Source organism: Ostrinia nubilalis, chromosome 13 (assembly GCF_963855985.1).
Source record: "Ostrinia nubilalis chromosome 13, ilOstNubi1.1, whole genome shotgun sequence".
In the NCBI taxonomy this organism is placed as follows: domain Eukaryota; kingdom Metazoa; phylum Arthropoda; class Insecta; order Lepidoptera; family Crambidae; genus Ostrinia; species Ostrinia nubilalis.
Genome location: NC_087100.1, coordinates 1,772,877 through 1,795,463, shown reverse-complemented (window position 1 = coordinate 1,795,463; position 22,587 = coordinate 1,772,877). Strand labels below are relative to the sequence as shown.

General features: G+C 36.3%; 1 protein-coding gene across 1 annotated transcript in view; it reads left to right on the top strand.

The window, feature by feature from the left end:
* The window catches only part of LOC135077269 (adenylate cyclase type 2-like), a 69,188-nt gene that overhangs the window by 12,004 nt on the left and 34,597 nt on the right, over positions 1–22,587 (top strand). Inside the window, exon 2 of the mRNA XM_063971805.1 lies at positions 3,743–3,888. Within this exon, the coding sequence (XP_063827875.1) occupies positions 3,743–3,888 (146 nt within the window). The remainder of the gene's footprint in view (positions 1–3,742; positions 3,889–22,587) is intronic.

The window sequence follows — 22,587 nt, the reverse complement described above, 5'->3', positions numbered from 1 at the left end:
ACCGACCCTCATTCCAAAGGGACTGGTTAATGACAGGAACATGTCGCAAAATATTTTAGTTGGACATTCTTTGTGGACGGTTTACGGGTTTTTTACTCGCCAATATTTTCTATGGAAAGTCAATTGATTCTTTTATCCATTCCAACATTAGGTTCAATTATTTCTGGACGTGTTTATACTCGCAGTATCGTAGTTCGGTACGTAGATGCCTTTCGGAATTATTTTTTATTACTTACCTACTCCTTTTAGATAAATATTTATTTGCATCACCATGATGTAATAATTAATGTATTATATTAATTAACATAATTTAATGTATCATATGGTCTACTAATAAGTAAGGAAGGTAAGTAAAGCTGGCAAGAAAAAATGAGAGCTTAGAACTGATATTATAGATTTATTACAGGAGATTAATGATTTTTGCGATGCCTACTATTTACCTATGTAGTAGGTAATTTATTGCAAAGTCTATTACAACATAAGTTGCCACAATGTTTACCTTTGCTATCATCTATACTTTGAGAGACTACAAGCAATTGCCTTGCCCAATATTGATGATTTGACTAACGACGTACGACGGTGACATCAGACCATATCAAGTTTCTTGGAACGATGTGAGCTTCGATTATACTATGACTGTGGGTCAAAGATATGATCAAATTAATTAATGTCAATAGATTTTGATGTGACATTTTGATAGAGCTTTCTACTCTATTCAATTTTCGATTGAACATCAAATCTGGGACTCTTACCAAAGAAAATTAGTTGTAACTGCATCCACTTTTCATAAACAACTTAAGTAATAAAGACCTACAATCTACAGGCACATTATTTTTGCAAAATAGGCTATTGGCACGGAATTTAAGTGACTACCGTACTTTTCCTCTAATTTATGTCTGAAAATCAGTCTTCATTAACAATGAAAAGAGTTCGAGCGACGAGCAAAATTTAAATAACTTGATAAAGGATTGTCAACTCCTGTGATTAGTTGAACTAATTCAGTGATCTGTCGAACGAATCGTCAACTTGTTGACACTTCTTGAGCAAATAACAACTGTTTATTTTTCTTTTCACGCTGAAAAACTGGTGAATTATTATTTAGAAATGAAACGGAAAATAATCCTTAAATCATTTTACCTAAGGATCATCATTATCTTTTTATTTTGCTATCTTATCAAGATATCTTTTCTGAACTTTTATATCCTTTTGTAAGTTTATCGGAGAGACGAAATTAACGATGTGTACAAACCATTTTTAAGGGTCTGGGTCAATAGCAAAGATCTTGTTAGAGTGATCTTTGTTGTCGTTACAAATAAATCTAAAGGTCAGACCAATGTCGCGGAATTAAAAATGTTGGATAGATGGAACTGTGTAGGTACATTAATGTTTATTCTCTGTGGTTGAGGATTCCGGGTGAAGCTCGCATCCACCTTCGATCATCACTTACGGGACTATTCCCACCTCTCGTTCCCACCACTGCATCTCCTGTGTAGCCAGGATCTACAGCTTGACCGCCATAAAAACCCAACCAATGAAGGTCAAGTTTGTCCCGGGGGAAAGTTAAACTGTCATTGGACCCGCAACGAAATGATGATCATCACTTACCATCAGGTGAGATACAAGCCTCATCGTTGTGGATGAAAAAAAAAACTAGCCAGGAAGAGGGCTGGGTGAAATCGGCACACCAGGCAGTTACAATTTTAAGAAAAGACAAGCTCTAGGATGGAATAGAAAGGACTAGCCGCAGAAGGTCGATCACAATAAATTAGATATGCATCTTGAGCCTGGAGAGATAGGTATAGAAGGGTTGTTGATGATAGGAATACTTACGTTGTTGGTATGATGAGGAAGGTAAGTTTGACCTTGGTTCTCATCATAAAGTGCCTTTTGCGCTTTTTGTTTGAATTTGGTTTAACACTCATATTTTTGGACAAAATTATCTAAATAAGTTACAAGCTAAATTGCTCGTTTGAGAATTGGACTAGAATATAAGTCAAATTTACATAAGTAACCATTTTAGAGGCCCTTAAGCTCTAATAATGACTGTTATAGTTAGGAGAACCTTAGATTCGGACCAGTCAAACCATTTTCCACCCGTTAGTGTAGGCCAGACATTACGCAATCTTTCTAAACCAAGCTTTTTAGAAATTAATTATTTCCCTAGACTCAAAATGAGATTTATCTTCTCATTATGGTAAGTAAGGCGCTTACGAGTGTGGGCGGTCTCAATGTGGATCTGAACCAGGATTGTTTGGAATAAACCCTCCATCCAGCTTCGAGGTTTTGTTAATAGATAAGCACGAGTAAAGGTTTATGACTCTTTTGTTACAAATACAAGACATCTTGTTATTTGTACAATGAGGTTTCGGGCTATTATTTTAAGCTAAGTAATGTTAGTAAATCCACGTTATTAATTATTTGAAAATTTGAATATTGGTGACCACGAACCGGAAAACGTAGGATATGCAGTATGCACTAGGCAAATCTTTCCCACTCGTTGGATTGACGATCTAGTGAAGGTCACGGTGAATACCTGGGTGTAGGAACCGTATAGGACCTGTCGTTGTGCAAATAAATGGGGGAGCCTTTTTGGACGGCATTAGGTTGAAACGGAACTCTTTTAAATACAAGTAAGTTATCGGATAATGATTCATTACAATAACTAACGCTCCTCAAATTCATAATTACAGTTTGCCTTATCTCCTGAAAATCTTCCTTTATTAATTCCAAAGCTATTACAAACAATCAGTTCCAATGAAAATGTCTGTCAAATCTTCAAATGATACCGCTAGTCGCTACATCAACTAAATAGCCACTTGACTCGCTCCATTGATTGCTACAAGGCAAGCTCCCTAATTGCCCGCGACCAGCAGTATAACTTATCACGTTCATTTGTCTAATTGTTTTAACGACGACTTCAAGGACGCCGCAATTTAGTTGATGGGGTGGTTCCGTGATTGTGATAGTGCCTAAAATTAAAAGCCATTCTTTTTTAATATGATTAATGAAAAGAGACGTCGTCAGCATGTTGTTAATTGGTTTCTAATCCATTACCGTTAAAAATACTATGAAAATTGAAATCGTATTAGTTAAGAGCCGGTATTTTTGCCTTAATTTAACTAGAATAGGTTGACTACTAAATAACTTCAAAACATTATACGTGAAAACATAAACAAAAGAAGTTTAAGGCTGGGTTGCACCATCTTACTTTAACGTCGACAAACGTCAAAGATCTGTCAAACTCTATACAAAAAGGACCGGTTACCGTAAAAGTTACCGTCAAAGTAAGGTGGTGCAACTCAGCCGTCAGCCTAAGTAAAGTCGAGACGCGATTTAACAACTTTGCATTTATTTTAACATCGGTAGACTAGTTAAGTAACCTACGTTTAGTTACTACTGAACGTACGAGTAGGTTTCCCCCAATGATTTCCAGATAAGCCGGTTGGAAGCGGCTCACATGCAACGCTCTCCTGCATCCTTTATAAGGTCATCTGTCTGTCAGGTACTTTGTGGCACACAATATGCGAACAGCTAGGGACTGGAATGCGCTGCCTGCTGCTTTATTTCCTGAACACTATAATAATCCGGGCGTTTTCAAGGCGAGAGTGAATAGGCACTTACAGGGCAGATATGTACCATCATAGACTGCACCTCACTTAACACCAGGTGCGATTGCGGTCAAATACCTGCCTTGTCTAGCATAAAAAAAAAATGTCTGACACCTCATTTCTCTTGTCCACAGAGGAGGAGGGCACAGAGTTGGAGCTAGAAGCGCTGTACCGCCGGTACTGCGTGCGACTGAAACATGCATTATTCGTGTCAGCACTGTGCGTCACACTGGTGTGCAGTCTCGCCTTGCTGTGCGCTGTCTGCATACTCCACTCTCAAGTAAGTATACAGGGTGGAAACGATAAGTGAACTCGTTCGTTCGTTCGTTTCAGCCAAATGACGTCCACTGCTGGACAAAGGCCTCACCCAAGGTTTTCCACAATGCACGGTCCTGCGCTGCCCGCATCCAGGCTCTTCCCGCGACCTGAACTCACTCGATTATTTCTAAACTACCCAGAAAAACTGTTTACTGATCCTAAAAGTGCTTCACGAGCTCTATCAACGATATCAATAAATAGGTTACAGAATAAACTGGATCTATATCTAAATATTCAATGGCTAGGAGGTCTATGTTCAGAATTGGACGTCTTTTGACTGAAATGATGACGATGAAAGCTAATATTTGACGTCAGATTTTCATAATAAAATTTAAGAATCGACAGCAAGTTGAAATAATGAATTGTGAATTGATTAAGTATGCCCATCTATATCTCGTTATCTCCATCTCATCCATAATCTTATCAGTCCTCAAGACTCTCATAACGGTAATGACGCGGTAACGTCCTAAGTGTGTATTGAAATATACGTACTAAAATTTAAAATAACAACCAGACATTTTAAGCCAAAATAGGACCTAAATTAAAATTAGGGAGGAAAATCAACTTTATACCTAATTAGGCATTTTCCAAACTGTAATAGTCTTAATTACTTGGATTAAAAATTATGAGTTGTTTATAGAGCTTCACATACACTTTCTACTCTATCTATGATCTGATCATTCAGTTTAGGTTCAGACGAATTGACACTCTGTATTTTCCACAAAAATTCTAATACATATTCCCCTTATTATTAACAAAAGTTACAATAGTTGAATCCTGTTTTAAAGTGACGTTTAGTATGGAAATGTCACTTTAAATCAGAGTTTAAACTCTTAATTAGGGTGTAACTTTTTATTAATAAGGTGGATTATGTCAATGAAAAGGGTGACCTTCACACACAGCTATTTTATGGTAGGTATGTATAATGTACAGACAACCAATAAATTACTCGAAATCCTGCCTCAGCAAACACACCGACAACGTGCTACAGCAGGGTTTGCTCTGGCTTAATTAATCCAGGCAATACACGCAAAGCCGGGGCCTCCGTTTATAGCGCGGCGAGGCGCGGCGAATATGGGACAAAGATCATATCTAATTTATATCATGTTTAAGGGGCTGGTTAAACAAACTGCTTGGGGAAAACTCATCTGCCTACGTTATCCTGAAATGATGTCTTTGGAATTTTTCCCAAGAACAAAAGCGAAAATCTTATAAAGGTTGGTAGAAAAGGATGGTCATTTCCAAACGGAAATCTGAAAGTCATTACTCCTCATTACGTAGGTAATCTTTCAAATTGATTACTATAACCAGTTAATTGTTAGAGATTTCATACACTAGAAATAGTTTTTTTAATACATTAGCCTAGGCGCAGACCATCGATTGTTCGTCGGCCGATAGTTTAGTCCGGCAGTTGATCAATATGGGCATGTATGGAAGTGCGCGCATTACACCGATTTGATTTGGCCGATTTTTCATACAATTTAAAATCGGGCACAACTATCGGCCAACTAAAAATCGGTGGTCTGCGCCTAGTCTTAGGCTTTATACATATTTTTCTTATAGCAGAATGTAGGTACCTACTTGTAGGTCAAACCACAATTAGTATTTGAAGAATTTTAATAATAAATACTTTTCAGCTTCATAATTTATTCAAAAATTAGCACAGCTTCTCAAGTTCTGAACTCATTAACCCCAGGTTTTATTAATTTTATCGCAGGTATTTTGTATTCGGCGTACCTAATTCAAATGACTTTGAATTTGTAACGGGATGATTATGCAGATTTGTAAACCTTCCAAGGAGTAAATTGTATTTTGTGAAAGAAGGTTTAATTTTAATGCAATTTTTGCAGGTTGTTTTTTAATCAGACGTCTTTCGCTGAACTTGTTTATTTTCCCTTATAAAAAGGATATGTCTCTACCTGAAAAATTGTGAAAGAAAATTCTGTATTAGTCACTTATTTTAGTTTTTATTTAGCAAAAATAAGGCAGATAGAGTAGATTTGGAACTTTAAACAAGTATGTGTTTTGCAGGACCGGTCGTTATGGGAATGGAGGCCTTTGTCCAGCAGTGGACGTCATTTGGCTGAAACGAACGATGTATTTTGGTAGATAATCCTAAAAATAATATTTTTTGACAAATGCCTTCCCCTTAAGTAGGCGGTGATTTATTATTTACTGTATCATGTGAAAACCGCAGGCTGTAGTTATTAAAGCCAGGAGCATTCTTATTAAACTGATTATATTACACGACACAGATGGAATATATTGATAGCAGTTTATTGATAGTATAGAGGAATACTTACTCTATTTACTTTATGGAATGCATTCATGGTGAAAATTATGATTGAAGTAGGTACCTACTCGTCAGCAGGTTTAATTCCCGAAAATAAGTGCTTTGATATTTGTAGTAATATTATTTTTTTCCGAATAAAACGAATATTATGGTCTAACAAGCTACCTAATATGTGCTTTCTTATTTTTTTTTTTTTTTTTTAAAAACAAAAAAAAATATAAAAACAAAAATGTATAAAAAAAAACATTGTATATAACTATCATCATCATCATCATTTTTGTAAATATTATTGACTCACGTACTTTTACAGTTTGCTCGTACAAAATAGCGAGAAACTATTCCACTCTCTCTCAAAAAAAAAAAAAAACCTATTTAAGAAAGTCAACATCTACATTTATCTCTAATTATCTGGTAATAAACTACCAGACTAAAAAAAAAAAAAAATATGTGCTTTCGATAAATCAGTGTGTAATAATAACATACTATCGTGCAAAGTTTTAGGTTGGGTTGCACCATCTTACTTTATCTTTAACATCGTAACATAACAAACGTGAAAAGTCTGTCAAACTCCATACGAAAAACGCCGGTTAGGGTTATAGTTACTGTGGTGTAACTCAGTCTTAAAGTTGTGTACGAGTTCGTTCGTTTCAGTCAAATGACGTCCACTGCTGGACATGGGCCTCTTCCAAGGTTTTCCACAATAAAATGTCCTGCGCTGCCCGCATCCAGGCTTTTCCTGTACCAGATCGTCGGTCCACCTAGTAGGAGGCCTGCCCACGCTACGTCTTCCAGCCCGTGTACGAGTAGTAGCATTTATTACAAGTACATAAGATGACATAGTGCTAAGCTTGATGTGATGTCGTGTCTGTACTATAAAGTACAAGTTTACATGATGCCCCTGCGACATGCAACGCGATACCGCTGCGTCACCGTAAACAATGAAGAGACTGTGCCGTGACCCATATCATGTGTTACGTCTTTGTTAAAGTTTAACGTTAATTAATATCTTGTCTTGTTTAACTACCGTCTTCTGGTTTGTATGGAAGTGCCTCTCTTAGACCGTTTAAATTGAGCCGTTTTGAATTGATCTTTCTTAAGTGTTCTTTATCTTGTTCATTACCAACCAAATCTTCGAGGTTAAAATCTTTCATAATCATATTTCCCATACTGAAACTGTCATGTGCCAACTTATTATTCAGTTTAATATGGATAACTATTGACGATTGAAAAATCAGCCCTAAGTTCGTTAAAACGTAAACCTGAAAGACAGTAAAACAGTTGACTCTACAAATAAAAAAACACAGAGCTGACAAAACGCGATTCTCCTAATACTTATAGATTTTGTAAAGAAATGGATTTGGAATGGATGTAGTATTTTAACAACTTTACTCTTGGGTTTTCAGGATTAAAATAAAGAAGTTTGCCTTAAAAAATTGAATAAAGGTGTCAGCTCATTCTATTTTGATTGCCAAGTGTGGGGAGCAATGAACTGATATTGACGAAAACAAAACAATTTAAGCAAAAGATTTTCCGTTCATGAAATGAATACGTCGTGAATAACGATCAAATTTTACATAAATTAGCTCTATAATGAACAAGTAATCGATAGTGTGTCTAATAAAAGCCTTTGTGGGAAACAGTTTCCCATCTTTTGTACGTCAGACGTCAAAAACAGGAATAGAGAGGGAACAAAAATGTACAAAGGGCTGTCACTGCCGTCACTGAACGATACACTGTGTTACCGAGCTTTAGAAAGGCCTGGAAGGTTTTTTTTACCATTAAGAAAAGCATGGAAGGAACTACAGTTACTATTGGATGACCCTTATTGCTTTTAAGCCTGGGGCTTTAGGCAAAGTAACGTAGGTGACAGGTGCAATTCCGATCGCTTCTCTACGTCTTCTTTTTTTTCCATAGGCATAAGTAATATATGGTTTAGTAAATAACACCGTTACAATGTCTCTACCTTAGTTTTTCTATCTTTACTAGAATCTCGAACAGGTAAATTATTCAATGTTTAGGAATATTTTATTTATGTAATGATTTTTTTAAACGAGTTTGGGACCGTTTTTCTACATTGTGTTCATTGAACTTATTAGCCAACACAATTTTTTATCGGCGAATTTATGAGAACAAATGCTACAAATTGTTTTTATAGGTAAGCCACTGAATTCTCTTGGCACTCTACTCGTCTTTCAGTCAATCAAAAGTTATTAATATGCGCTGCGTTTCTTCTTTAAAACGTTTAAGTTGCAAATTAGCGCTGCAAAAATAAAAAAAAACACGAAATTAGAATGTCTTCAACTTTGAGCTCGCCTTTTTATGTTTTCGTACTAAGTGGTCTCACGCTTGACTGGATAGCAAGTTATTCTTAGTTTTAATTCCTTTTTAACGTTAGAACTCTCTTTGAATCTTAAATTAAAATTGATCGGAACTTGATCCTTTTAAAAATAGTTTTTTCATTTCCATTTTATTCTATTCCACTGTCTGCATAAATACTAGATTGGTTCTGGTGATAAGGATTCCTTTTAGTTTTACTAATTAGATCATTTTACCATTTTAGTAGAGGTTGGAAGGGAACAGTGAAGAGTTCAGTTAACTTATCCTCTTCCATTTGTTTTTTATGATTCTGTTTTGTTTGGACAAAAACAAATAAAAAATAGTTTATAGTAAAAGCTTAGTTATGGAAATGACTAATCCATTTTAATATTACCCAACTTGTAAAATACGGAACCCTAAAAAAGACAAAACAATGTATTTTTATTCGTTCTTAATCTGTAACAATTGCTCTCTCCATTTCTTTTTCACAGCCTGTAGAAATAAATTTAACAATCATAGACTAAAGAGTCACCTAGTCACAAGATAATTAAATTAAACCATAAACAAATAATTAAACTTAAGTTAAACTCCTTAGCAGAGCAAGGACTTACGTACTGGTTGTCGCATCGAATTAAACGTTCATTTTGCATCGTAAGCAGCTTTCGGTCTTAGTTCAAAGCTTTAAAGCTCGAACTTGAGGGAGCAAGTTTTAATAATGTAAAAAGTTTTTTTTTTAATTAAGTGTTTATCATTTTTTCTTTGTGGAAACCATTTTGCAGTCTTTTGCTCAACAGCATCCAGTAGAAGAGTCATGCAAAATGTACAAGCATGGTTTTAAAGTCAACATTAATTAACTAGTTATACCATTATAATATTTTTTGTCAATAGTTCATGGACCAAAGTACAGAAAAAAATTAAAACAAAAAGTTTTCCTACAAACAAGATCGTTTTAGTGGCAGTTTTTCTTAAAGCCAATATTAAACATTTGAAAACGAAAGTACACTATCACGTGCCCATTCAAGTGTTTATTCTGAAATTTTAGTATTGCTTCTTCTCAGCACTGGCCCATTTATTGTCCAGAAGCAGTGGTAGGGTTAAGGTAATATTGGAACGTGCAAAAACGCGTTTTAAATGCCTATAGCCTTAACTTGTATGACCTTAATAAAGCACGAGTAAACCCCAAATAAAGCCATAATGACCCGCAAGCACCTCTGTACAGGTTATTTCAGCGTTCAGTTCATGTATTCATTACTTACTATCGTCAACCCACGTCATAATACCTGTCTAGGGAGCCTTCAACTTAACTGAAAACAAGCTGAAACTCCTTCAATATGGCTACACCCGTCTCTAGCATCATTGAGGGACGTTTAAAGATAAAAATAGAAATCGTTGTGCAGAATAGGGTCCTTGTTAACATGTTAATGTATCCGGGTGAATTGCATTAGCACGATCCGAGCTAGTGCCACGGGATTCAGGGGGCAATTTCGTTAACCGGTTACGTAGGTCTCACCAATTCTGTGTTCTGTTCGTGACTAACGAGGTACGTAGAGTTCGGTGAATTGTAGAAATTGGGTGCCCACAGGTGGTAAGATGACCTCCACCTGCATAAAGCAAAAGATGGAAATGTTTTCATGAAATTATGGATGTTTACATACATAACATTTTATATGAAGTTAACCAGGTAATAATTAATTTAGTAGTATATTGGGTAGTAACCCAGACTTGTAAAATGAGTAAGTCGAGTTTAAAGGATTTTGCTTTTTTCGTAAATTGCTCATGACAATAGTATTTTAAACCTTTTATTTCATATCTTCATCAAAATGACAATCTTTCTTACACAACAAGCCCTTTGGGTCACTAAAATACAGAGCCACCTTTGTAACCACCCCTTTGTACAAGATTCTGAGAACGTGCCCAAGACCAAAAACGACGTTACCTTTAACAACGGTAAATATCTTTGAATCTATAGTGAGAGAGATCCACTATACTTCACATAAACATAGCATCATAATATACATGCCCTTGAATATTGCATCACACGATGTGCCACGTAGGGCCAGGTAATACAATAATGCATCGTGTCTCCTGTCGTCTCCGTCCAGTAACGAAGTTACTCTGAGATTAACCCTCCGAGTGGCAGGCTATGTTCTGAAATGCTTGTAGCGGGCTCTTAGTCGTAGGAGCTCTACCTATGGGAAATTGGATTTGATAGTCACTATCAGATAGTGCTAAGATGGTTTAGCTACAGAATAAAACAACAAACAAAAGTTAGGAGATTCTTTTGGAGCTGTGACCGTTGTGAGCCCGTAGGTAGGTACCGTGATCTCATGTATTTTGTCTTCGATTTATAAAGATTTTTACAATAAAATACGATAACAATACAGTCTTACAGGATGACTACCACCTCTTGCTTTAATTTTCTACATCTTAATACCTAAAAAAATACCTAAATCTTCAACGCCATTAAAATTATTTTCACGTATCCGGCTCGAAGGACCAAGCGTGAAGAAAGGAAGTTAACTTATGTTTCATCCCTAAGTTCCATCCTGGACACTCCGGGAAACTTGCTGGCAATTGATTTAAGGTTACGGATTACTGCTGCTTGAATAATTCACTTAGGGCTGTCAGATCTTCTCTGGATTTGCCGACAGGGAGAAAGTACCTATAATGCTGTGAAAATAATAATATAAAATAAAATAAAGTACTCACTAGTTTCCATGTATTATTTTCCTTGAAATACTTTCAGACATGTCGCTAACAACAGAAGCTTTTTCATAGAAATAGTGTCGCAGCAACACGTCACCTACTGCTGTTGTATGTAGTTAGCTTTGAACTTGTACCTCTAAACCGATCCAATTTGCGTAATTTCTAATGCCATCATGTTGGTTGACAATATTTTAGCAGACTTGTAACCTCCCCGTCGGTATTTTATATGGCTGAGTTGCACCACCTAACTTTAACCGTAGCTATAACGATACTGGGTATTTTTTGTACGAAGTTTGACAGATTTTTGACGTTTGTTAAAATTAAAGTAAGATGGTAAAATTAAAGTAAGGTGGATAGGTGCAACTCAGACTTGGTATTTTTTGCATGGAGTTTGACAGATTTTTGACGTTTGTTATTATGTTTGTTTAATAATAATCCCAGTGAGAACACCATTGTAAGGGCTATATTTCACCGGGACACCATGGCGGCGCAACCAATCGCCGGCTACCAACAAAATGTATACAGCTCTATAGAGAGTCACCTGGTGTCCTTTTGGTTGCGCAAAGCTGTATAAATTTTGTTGGTAGCGGCGACTGGTTGCGCCGCCATGGTGTCCCGGTGAAATATAGCCCTAAGCGTGGCATCCTTAGCCCCACAAGCCGATCGGCACTTCGCCATTTTGCTGCCTTTGTGTATCTTGTAACGCTGAAAGATCAAAGACTGCCGCTTTAAATCTGACACTATACGGCATTTTCCATATTTCCTTTGATGCAGGTCTATTTGAAGTTTTATCATGCATATTAAACTTGGATTTTGTCCTGGCTTCAAATTAATTGCTTTCCTATGACGTTAATATAGTAAAATTGTTAAAATGATTAATTTTAATAACAACGTCTGGTTTATGTACTGGAAAGAAATAACTTGCATTTGGAATTTCAAGCTAGGCAAGCAAAAGTGGGTGGGTTTAGATAATATTATTATGTATATTGAATAATATGATCTTATTAAGCATTACATTATTCAAAACTCCGAATACGAATATTGAACATTGTTTTCGCAATATTAAAAGCAGTTTATCAAAATTCCAAGCGTATCCAAATTCTAACCGAAAAACTAATAAACCAACTCTAATAAACAATAATCTAATAGTTGTTACTTCTAATACCGATATATGAGTAGTACTCGTATATAAAACTTTTACGAGTACCATTTATTATCTTGTTATGAGGAATGGTCCAGAGGGTCGTCCTGGGGGACCTCACAAACTGATATTGGCGGATTCCAGAGGCGGCCCTGAAGGGCAAACTTGTTAAGTAAATACGACGTAATGGGATTTTTTGTTCGGAAGGTCAATGAAAATACTTTTTGTCTACACTTTTGTATGACCGCTTGAGATTTGGATATTCCTTTGTAAAATAAAGAAAAATGGTAATTAGTTATTAGATTTTACATTATTATTTACAGGCGACCACGGGCTTGAAAACGTAGCGTGGGCAGGCCTCCTACTAGGTGGACCGACGATCTGGTAAAGGTCGCGGGAGGAGCCTGGATGCGGGCAGCGCAGGACCGTTCATTGTGGAAAACCTTGGGGGAGGCCTTTGTCCAGCAGTGGACGTCATTTGGCTGAAACGACGACATTATTATTCTGTGATTTTACTAAGTTGGGACTCACAAGGTGGACCGACGACATCATAAAGGTAGCAGGAAGGCGCTGGACGCAGGCCGCTACCAACCGGGCAACATGGAAAGCATTGGGGGAGGCCTATGTTCACCAGTGGACGTCCTATGGCTGAGGTGATGATGATGATGAAGAAGTTGGGAGTCTATATCAATCAACTCTAAACTAAGCCGAGCCTCTCTAAGTAAATGGAAGCAGTACTAATCAGCAACTTTACCTAAACATGATTCATTAAAAAATATATCCTCTCCTAATAATTTGGAAGTTAGGGAACGTGTTCCATCTCAAAGATTAACTCCTCCATGGGTCAAAAGTGGTGTTATAATAGAGAAATGTGCAGCTTATCTTACTAGCGCAGCTAGGAATGTGAATTTCAGGTCATAGAATAATGTTCCAGTTGTTTCTATTCCACTGCATTACAGCAATAAATGATTCAGAGTACACTGCACATCAATAAATCCTTTGTAGCGGTCGCAATTAGTAGGACGGTACACTTACAGACAGCTGAGTAGGCCAAGGGCCAGTTGCCAGGCTTGAATTATACCAAAATAATATTGCTAACTTGTAGCATTATTGTAATGAAATAAGATACATTTTGAGAGTTATCGTTACTCTTTCATTGAGCAAAACACTACAGCCAGGATGAAGCAAGTAAGGTTAATTTTTCTACAATTTTATAATAGTTGACAAAAATAAAATATAATGGTAGAGTTTAAAGTAAGTTGGTAAACAAAAGTTAGCGTGCCTAACAGGCGACCAACAACGGCACATTCAGGTATTTCAAATTAAAAGTTTTCATGTCATTGTCCTTTGTATAGGTATGTGTCCAGCAGTAGACTAATAGTCTTTTGACTGAAATTATGACGTTGAACTCAGTGATAAAAACTCTTCTTCTAATAAATCTTTGATTTGTCAGTTTTGCGTGATGTGCAATGAAGGGCATCTTCTATCTTCTATTTAAATCAGTATAGTCAAGAACTGAGCTGATTAATGTATCTGTTATGTGCTCCGTGTCAATCTTTATCAGAATTTCTGATTAAATAAGATCAATCAAGACGTCCACGCAGTGTGAGACGGGATAAAGGTAGCAGGGAAGCGCTGGACGCAGGCCGCTACCAACCGTGTGACATGGAAAGCATTGGGGGAGGTTTATGTTCAGCAGTGGACGTCCTATAGCTAAATTGCTGAAATGATGATGATGAATCAAGACGTCAAGCTGTCTCCTCGCCTATACAAGTGCCATAGGTTACACGAGCGCGTAATAAAACCCCGGTTTGTGGCTGTTCGCGCCGGCTGTGTCTGCCTTGAACCAGGCCTGGCTCACTCCGCGCGGTACATCCGATAATTACCTACAGCGAAGCGCCCCGCCGGCGGGTATTATATCAGTCGAGTGTCACGCGCGCGCCCGTCAGGACGCTGGTGATGCTGGCGTGCGTTGTAGTACCTAATTCTATGATCGAAGTATTATTACAAAATGGACATAAAGAGAAAGAAATATGTCAAAAAAACCAAGTCTCGCAACTCAGTTGTTCTACGGTAAAAAGTTGTGAGATCTATGTAATACCAAGTCCAGGCCAGGAAATCTTTAACGTTTTACATAAATTATTGACTTGGCTATCGCACTAAATAATTTAATTTACACGTGTTTTCATGCGATGGCCAAGTCAATATATTTATGTAAAACGTTAAAGTTTTCCTGGCCTGGACTTGGTATTACATGGATCTCACAACTTTTTACCGTAGAACAACTGAGTTGCGAGACTTGGTTTTTTTGACAAGTATTGTTTTTGATGGGATCTCATTTCTTTTTGTATTTTGTAGACAGCAGTTATGTATCTAGAAAACTGGACCGAAATTTAAAAATTTTACTGGACTTGGCGGGGACACTACCGTGCGCCTTTATATTTATATGGTATTACAAAGCTATTTAAGTAAGTTTAAGTAAGTAGTTAAAAATTTATAAAACTGGACCGAAATTGAAAAATTTTGCTTGACTTAGCGGTTGCACTACCGTGCCCCCAAATATTTTAGTTTTTCCTTGATTCATACACCAAACACTACTTATATTCCAAATTTGAAGCTTCTAGGTCTGCTAGAAGTGCCTTAGAATTTTGATGATCGGTGAGTCAGTCAGTCAGTCAGTCAGTCAGTGAGTGACAAAATTAAGAAACTTTGACCCGTTATAATTCTTAAACTACTAGTTCAAATTGAATGAAATTTGAAATATACCGTGTCTTTACAATGCCTGCAAGGATACTGAAAATTCAGTCTTCTAGTTTTATCCACAACGATGATACAGGGGGTCGAAAATGGCCTGAATTGCTTCGAGAAAAGGATGGTACGGCCGTGCCGCTTTTTTGCTCGACTTGGTGGGGGCACTGCCGTGCCCCCAGATTATTGTGCGGCGTTCGGGTGTTTAAATTGGAAAAGAAATCTACCGTGCAAGAAAGGATTTTTTCCTGGCGGCCTGGTGACTGGAATCGAACCGCCACCGGTGCAGACGGAGGAGATGGTGAATTGTCTGCACGTGAAAAAGAGGTTGTCCGGCTTGCAGAAATTTATATAAGTTACCGTTCCTTGTGTGAAATTAGAAAATGTAAATAAAACAGCTCCCTCTCAATTGACACAATTTATTTTTATCTCGTATGCTCGTATACAGTTAACAATTAAGATATTATAACCACTGTAATAGATAGTGCCAACCTCAAGGGATTCAGGGTCGTTAATTAGGTTCGGTTTGGTGAATATTATTGCCACTACAAATTTCTTAAAACTCAGCCTAAATATTAAAAGACTCTACTAGTTAAGATAACTGCGCGATGTCAGGTCGGAAAGACTCCTACTTGAAGGATGGAAAAGTGGGTACCTTGGAAGCCATGCGGTTATAAGCCGTTACCCTGAACGTTCCTCTCTTCTTCCGGGGTCCAACGGGTCTCGCACACTTTTAGGTTACAAGCAGCGTCCTCCACGGCCTCAAGCGCGCAGTGCCAGATGAAGCTCTTGCATCTCTTCGACAGGTAAGCGTTCAAACTCTTGCAGAGACAGAGGTTTGATGACAAGGAGGAAATGCGAAGAGATCAGCAGTTCAGAAAGGAGTAATAATTATAGAAATCAATATGAAATATTGAAATATCTAAAATATGAAATGTAAAATCGTAAAATATGAAATTTGAAATGTTTGAACTATAAACATTTGTAAAATTATGAAATATTGTAAAATATGAAATTTATGAAATTGTTTAAACTACAAAATATTGTGAAATCCCGCATCTGAAACGAAAAATAAGAGTGTCAGAATCACAAGTGGAACGTGGCATTAGGTTATGAAAAAAACCGCAATGGGAAACAAATACTCACGAAAACTGCTCGCTAATTTAAACTTCACTCGCAGTTTTCAGCATCCCAATACCCTCATCCGAATACGATTTAGGGAATTTCTGAAAGAAACGATTACATGAAATACCACGTACTGGAATACGAAAATTATCAATCACGAAAAATAAATAAATTCTCCGACGGGAACTTACCTCATGTGTGATCATTTTAAAAATATATTAAGAAATTATCGTGGATGCATTCTGCATTCCACGATTTAAAACAAAAGGGGATTACATCCCCGAAAACAATAAAATTGCGGTTGCGCAAGATCGACCAAAATTCCAAAGTGATTTGACAGCTCAACTGACAGCCTGCGAGTCATCGACATCGCAAGACGTTTCGTTTCGCCGCTTAGGTAAAAAGCAAATACTAATAAAAACCATGATGAAAACAATCTCCTGAACACTGAAAATATTCTATTAAAAAATAGAATAATCAAAACAAAAACATTAGGAAATGTTTCAATAAAATATATTTGAATTGACTGAGCAAAAAGCGCCATCTATTGCAAATTAATTCAATATCACGCCAATAGATGTCGCTAGTGGTATCCTAAATCCAAATATCGAGAAGAAATATCAATTTGTGAAAACAGCCAAAACTGCAACGCTACAATACCCTCCCCCCTAGACATTCGCACGGAGAAAGAATCTGAGCTGCCCTCAGCGAACTACAAACTGAAAAAGAAAAAAAAATGTGTCTAAACGCAGAAAGACCTCAAAAAGAAAACATTCCAGCAGAAACTTCAACTGAAAAAAAAAAATCTAGAAAACAAACAACGAGTTGTAGGGTATGCTGACAACAGGAACAAAAACAAACTGACTTTTCACTAAGCAAAACAAACCAGATGAAAACCAACTACCAGGACTGATGTTCTTCAAACCTAAAACAATCTCTGCTGTCCGAGCATAAATAAAACCCAACACTAACATACAATCATCTTTCAAACCTCTCTTTCATTCCTGTAAGCATCAGTTTCAATTTACACTGCTTGCCACCTGCATTCAAAATTCCCCATAGAGTCCCAACTGTGAACCAGTGGTACTCGAATCCCCAGTAGCGTTGTAAGGCTATTTCGGCCATTACTAACATATTTTCTGGAATAGCCATCCAGTGGGCCCTAGGGAAAGTGTATATTTCGACACATGTCATCCCTAGAAAAAATGTCTGGGTTAAAAACCACAGAACAAAAACGTCGCTGGCCACAATATAAATTGGACGTCATCGCAACAAAACACAAAACACAGGGAATAGTGCATAGAAGCACATGATGTCATCCCTGGAAAAGACAAAACAAACGAGGCATGTATATAGGAGATACATAGCACTCAAACAAAACAAAACAAAAACACAGAGATAAAATCTCTGGAAAACAATTTCTGAACTATAAGTTACAGAATAAAGCACCGAGGCTAGTAAGTATGTAGCAGTTACCCAACAACTCAATTGTGTCCAAAAAAAATTTTGCTATAAAAGAATCTATTAAATTCCCAACAGAAAAACTACACAATACGATTGTGTCCAAAAAAAAAAATTCTAAAAACTAAACTCAAGTTAGTTACCAAACTAAAGTACCTACCTACCCAGAACAAAGAAAATCCTAAGTCCTACGACTGAGAACCTTGGCATAACTATAATTTCAAAAAAAAAAAAAAAAACTTCCATTAAAAGAAGGTAGCCTAATAAAATTATTTTTGAAAAAAAACTATGTGGCAAAAATATTTTCCAAAAGTTATATGAAAATTATTAATATTAATTCTTAAACTACACAAAAGTTATACAAGAAGAATGGCACTTTACAAGAATTAATAACTTTTAATTGTTATCAAACCCATAATAATAATCAATTAAGTTATTCCCGTATAAAAATTAACAAGTTAGCAAGTGTACCCACAAACAACTCACTAGCCAGTAATAACATTATGTACCAAACCTTATAATACACTGCAGTATAATGCCTAAATAACTAATAGGAATATCAGCCATAAGTTATCAAAATTAAGCCAAATTAAATTAATTAAAGGTTATAATATTATGCTAACATTATGTAATTAATACAAAATAATGTGTACTAGGTAACAAGAAATAAAAGTTATATGTCCATAGTGACACAAAAGCAATTTGTTACCTAAGTACATAAACAACGTTAAAGATTTTAGTTAGCATTATTTAACAAAATATCCGGGTAGGTAATATAAACCACATTATGTACTTACTTATTATGAGTACAAATGAATAAACACTAAAATTAAAATTAAAACTGTGTTTGTCTTGTATGAAAAAACAAAATAATTGAAGTAAGTAACTAAAAGTTATAAGCTATAAAGCCCAAAAACAGTGTAGGTATAAAATAAATATAACCTAACAAAAAAAAATGTTACTTACTTGTCCCAACATAATATACAAAATAAGAGTTGCAACACAAAAAATATGTAACCTAACATCATGTAAACTAACCTCATATAGAGTAGTACGCTCTGTTATAATGGTTAACATAATATTATGTAAAAAGTTGACAACTTAAAAAAAATTATGTGGGCATCACAAATAAAATAAATTACAAAAAAAACAAGACAAACAACAGCAAACACATGAGAGACTCCCTAATAAAAAAAATATTTAACAATAAAATAGAAGTGTATGTACTTCATAAAAAAAATGTGGCAATAATAAACATCAAAAGATGGGCGCCACTGCAAGAAAGGATTTTTTTCTGGCGGCTTGGTGACTGGAATTGAACCGCCACCGGTGCAGACAGAGAAGATGGTGAATTGTCTGCACGTGGAAAAGAGGTTGTCCGGCTTGCAGAAATTTATATAAGTTACCGTTCCTTGTGTGAAATTAGAAAATGTAAATAAAACAGCTCCCTCTCAATTGACACAATTTATTTTTATCTCGTATGCTCGTATACAGTTAACAATTAAGATATTATAACCACTGTAATAGATAGTGCCAACCTCAAGGGATTCAGGGTCGTTAATTAGGTTCGGTTTGGTGAATATTATTGCCACTACAAATTTCTTAAAACTCAGCCTAAATATTAAAAGACTCTACTAGTTAAGATAACTGCGCGATGTCAGGTCGGAAAGACTCCTACTTGAAGGATGGAAAAGTGGGTACCTTGGAAGCCATGCGGTTATAAGCCGTTACCCTGAACGTTCCTCTCTTCTTCCGGGGTCCAACGGGTCTCGCACACTTTTAGGTTACAAGCAGCGTCCTCCACGGCCTCAAGCGCGCAGTGCCAGATGAAGCTCTTGCATCTCTTCGACAGGTAAGCGTTCAAACTCTTGCAGAGACAGAGGTTTGATGACAAGGAGGAAATGCGAAGAGATCAGCAGTTCAGAAAGGAGTAATAATTATAGAAATCAATATGAAATATTGAAATATCTAAAATATGAAATGTAAAATCGTAAAATATGAAATTTGAAATGTTTGAACTATAAACATTTGTAAAATTATGAAATATTGTAAAATATGAAATTTATGAAATTGTTTAAACTACAAAATATTGTGAAATCCCGCATCTGAAACGAAAAATACGAGTGTCAGAATCACAAGTGGAACGTGGCATTAGGTTATGAAAAAAACCGCAATGGGAAACAAATACTCACGAAAACTGCTCGCTAATTTAAACTTCACTCGCAGTTTTCAGCATCCCAATACCCTCATCCGAATACGATTTAGGGAATTTCTGAAAGAAACGATTACATGAAATACCACGTACTGGAATACGAAAATTATCAATCACGAAAAATAAATAAATTCTCCGACGGGAACTTACCTCATGTGTGATCATTTTAAAAATAAATTAAGAAATTATCGTGGATGCATTCTGCATTCCACGATTTAAAACAAAAGGGGATTACATCCCCGAAAACAATAAAATTGCGGTTGCGCAAGATCGACCAAATTTCCAAAGTGATTTGACAGCTCAACTGACAGCCTGCGAGTCATCGACATCGCAAGACGTTTCGTTTCGCCGCTTAGGTAAAAAGCAAATACTAATAAAAACCATGATGAAAACAATCTCCTGAACACTGAAAATATTCTATTAAAAAATAGAATAATCAAAACAAAAACATTAGGAAATGTTTCAATAAAATATATTTGAATTGACTGAGCAAAAAGCGCCATCTATTGCAAATTAATTCAATATCACGCCAATAGATGTCGCTAGTGGTATCCTAAATCCAAATATCGAGAAGAAATATCAATTTGTGAAAACAGCCAAAACTGCAACGCTACAACCGGATTTCTCTTTTTTCGCTTCCCAAAGATGCTGAAAGGTATGTTGGCCATGTAGGTAATCAATAATTCTTAGGATAGTATAGGAACCTAACCTACCATGACTACTGCTCAGAATGCGTTCGTTCGTTTCAGCAAATTAATGACGTCCACTGCTGGACAAAGGCCTCTCCCAAGGTTTTCCATAATGAATGCGTACTTACCTACATACGTACCTCATTACAAATAAGTATATTAATTATTTTTTTACTAGACACTACTAGACAGCAACCCTAACAGCGTAAGAAGAGTTCAGAGGCACGCGATAGAAAGAGACAAAACTTGTAGGTGAATAAAATTGTAGGTACGTAGTGCTGTGCGAGCTGAATTCCACTGTATCGCGTCGTAGCAAGACTCGCATTTATTTAAATCGTCTTGCGGAGTAATCCTTCTGTACCTGTACTATTACTTATTCTGTGCTTGAACTGCTAATTTGTGTTAACACTGAAAGTAATTAAACGCGATTATATTACAATCTAGTCTTTAACTGTTAGACCAAAATGGGCATTTTCCAAGACCAAACAATTTAGTCTACGGGTAACTAACTGAAGTCTAATAGATTCCACTATGCACCAGTTTTTGGACCTGCCAATATTATAGTGTTTCTTTATTAGGTAAATGGATTGAGTTTGCAGTGTCCCTATCTATACCATATTATTTGTATGTAACTAATGGCAGTCAAAACTTTCATTCAAGCTTAAAACTTAAAAATAAAGAGATCAGGGCTTTTAAAAGAATATTAAAATTAAAATAATATTAGCAAAATGTGTTTAGTTGGATTATTCCAATTACACTCGACATCAAATAAATCGCACCTCCCGCGACAAGCACTTTCAAACGAATGCATCCCCACTTCCCACCAATATTGGCACCATTTAAAAGCCTAGTTCTAAACTTCATTTCATTAAAGAAAAGGTTTTTACTCCAAAAATGTGTCTTTAGAAGGATCCAGACTCACTTCTTTAAAAAATAGGTAGTTACGCTTGAGCCAACTTTTATGGGTATGAAACTGTTAAATTGGGATTAATCGCTATCCACCTGTTAAGGAGGACACGTGAGATCATTATTTGGTTTTATAATCATAAAAATTGGTCTAGTTGATCCCAGAGGTGAGCCCAAAGTGAGGTCTTTTTTCAAGTCACATTTATGGTATATGTTAATCATTTATTTATAAATTAAATGTGTTATTCTTTAAGGATATTTATCGGGCTTTCAAATAACACCAATATTGTTGGGGCACTAAGATTGTGTCAGAAGAAAATCTTTAAAGTTCGCGTCGCGGAAGGTGCGGTTTATTTGATGTTGAGTATATGTCCATCCCATAACGTATTTTTTAAATGGTTAGAATAATTCTATGAATATAAAAATAAAGTTAAATGAAGCCGGACTATAGAACAATTTTCTATAAGATTAGTGCAAAGTGCAAATATAAACAATTGAATGAGCTCGTCATCAATAAAGCTTTCACGTTGCCTAACACCTAAAATCCATTTTCGCTTGCTTTTGTATAGCTTTGTTTTAATAGCACTCCCTCCATCATCACTCATGTGAACTTTATTGGCTGCATCATTAGGTGAAATTTTCTAACGCGCTCCATCAATCCTGGTCTGGGTTTTGCTATTTCATTGAATTAGAACGGCCTAATTAGTTCCATTGTGCCTATAAAAGTTGAGGGTTTATTTCCCATTTGGCTCAGTGAGGGAGGCCTTTGTTGACATCTGGACGTTAGCTGATACTGGGGATGCAGATCAGCCAAACCGTTCCGCGAAACAATGTTTTTGGTAGTGTCAGAGAATCTTATTTAAAAAGATTGGTCAATATTTTAACAAATTAATAAATCAAAATGAAAATGAAAAATCGCGGAAAATAGGTACTTCTGTTATCAGAATACAATGCTATCAGAAGTGACAAAATGTTACATCACGTAGTCCGTTAAGCTTAAGCTCTTGGCCTGTATCTCACCTGATGGTAAGTGATGATCAGGCCGAAGGTGGAAGCGAGCTTCA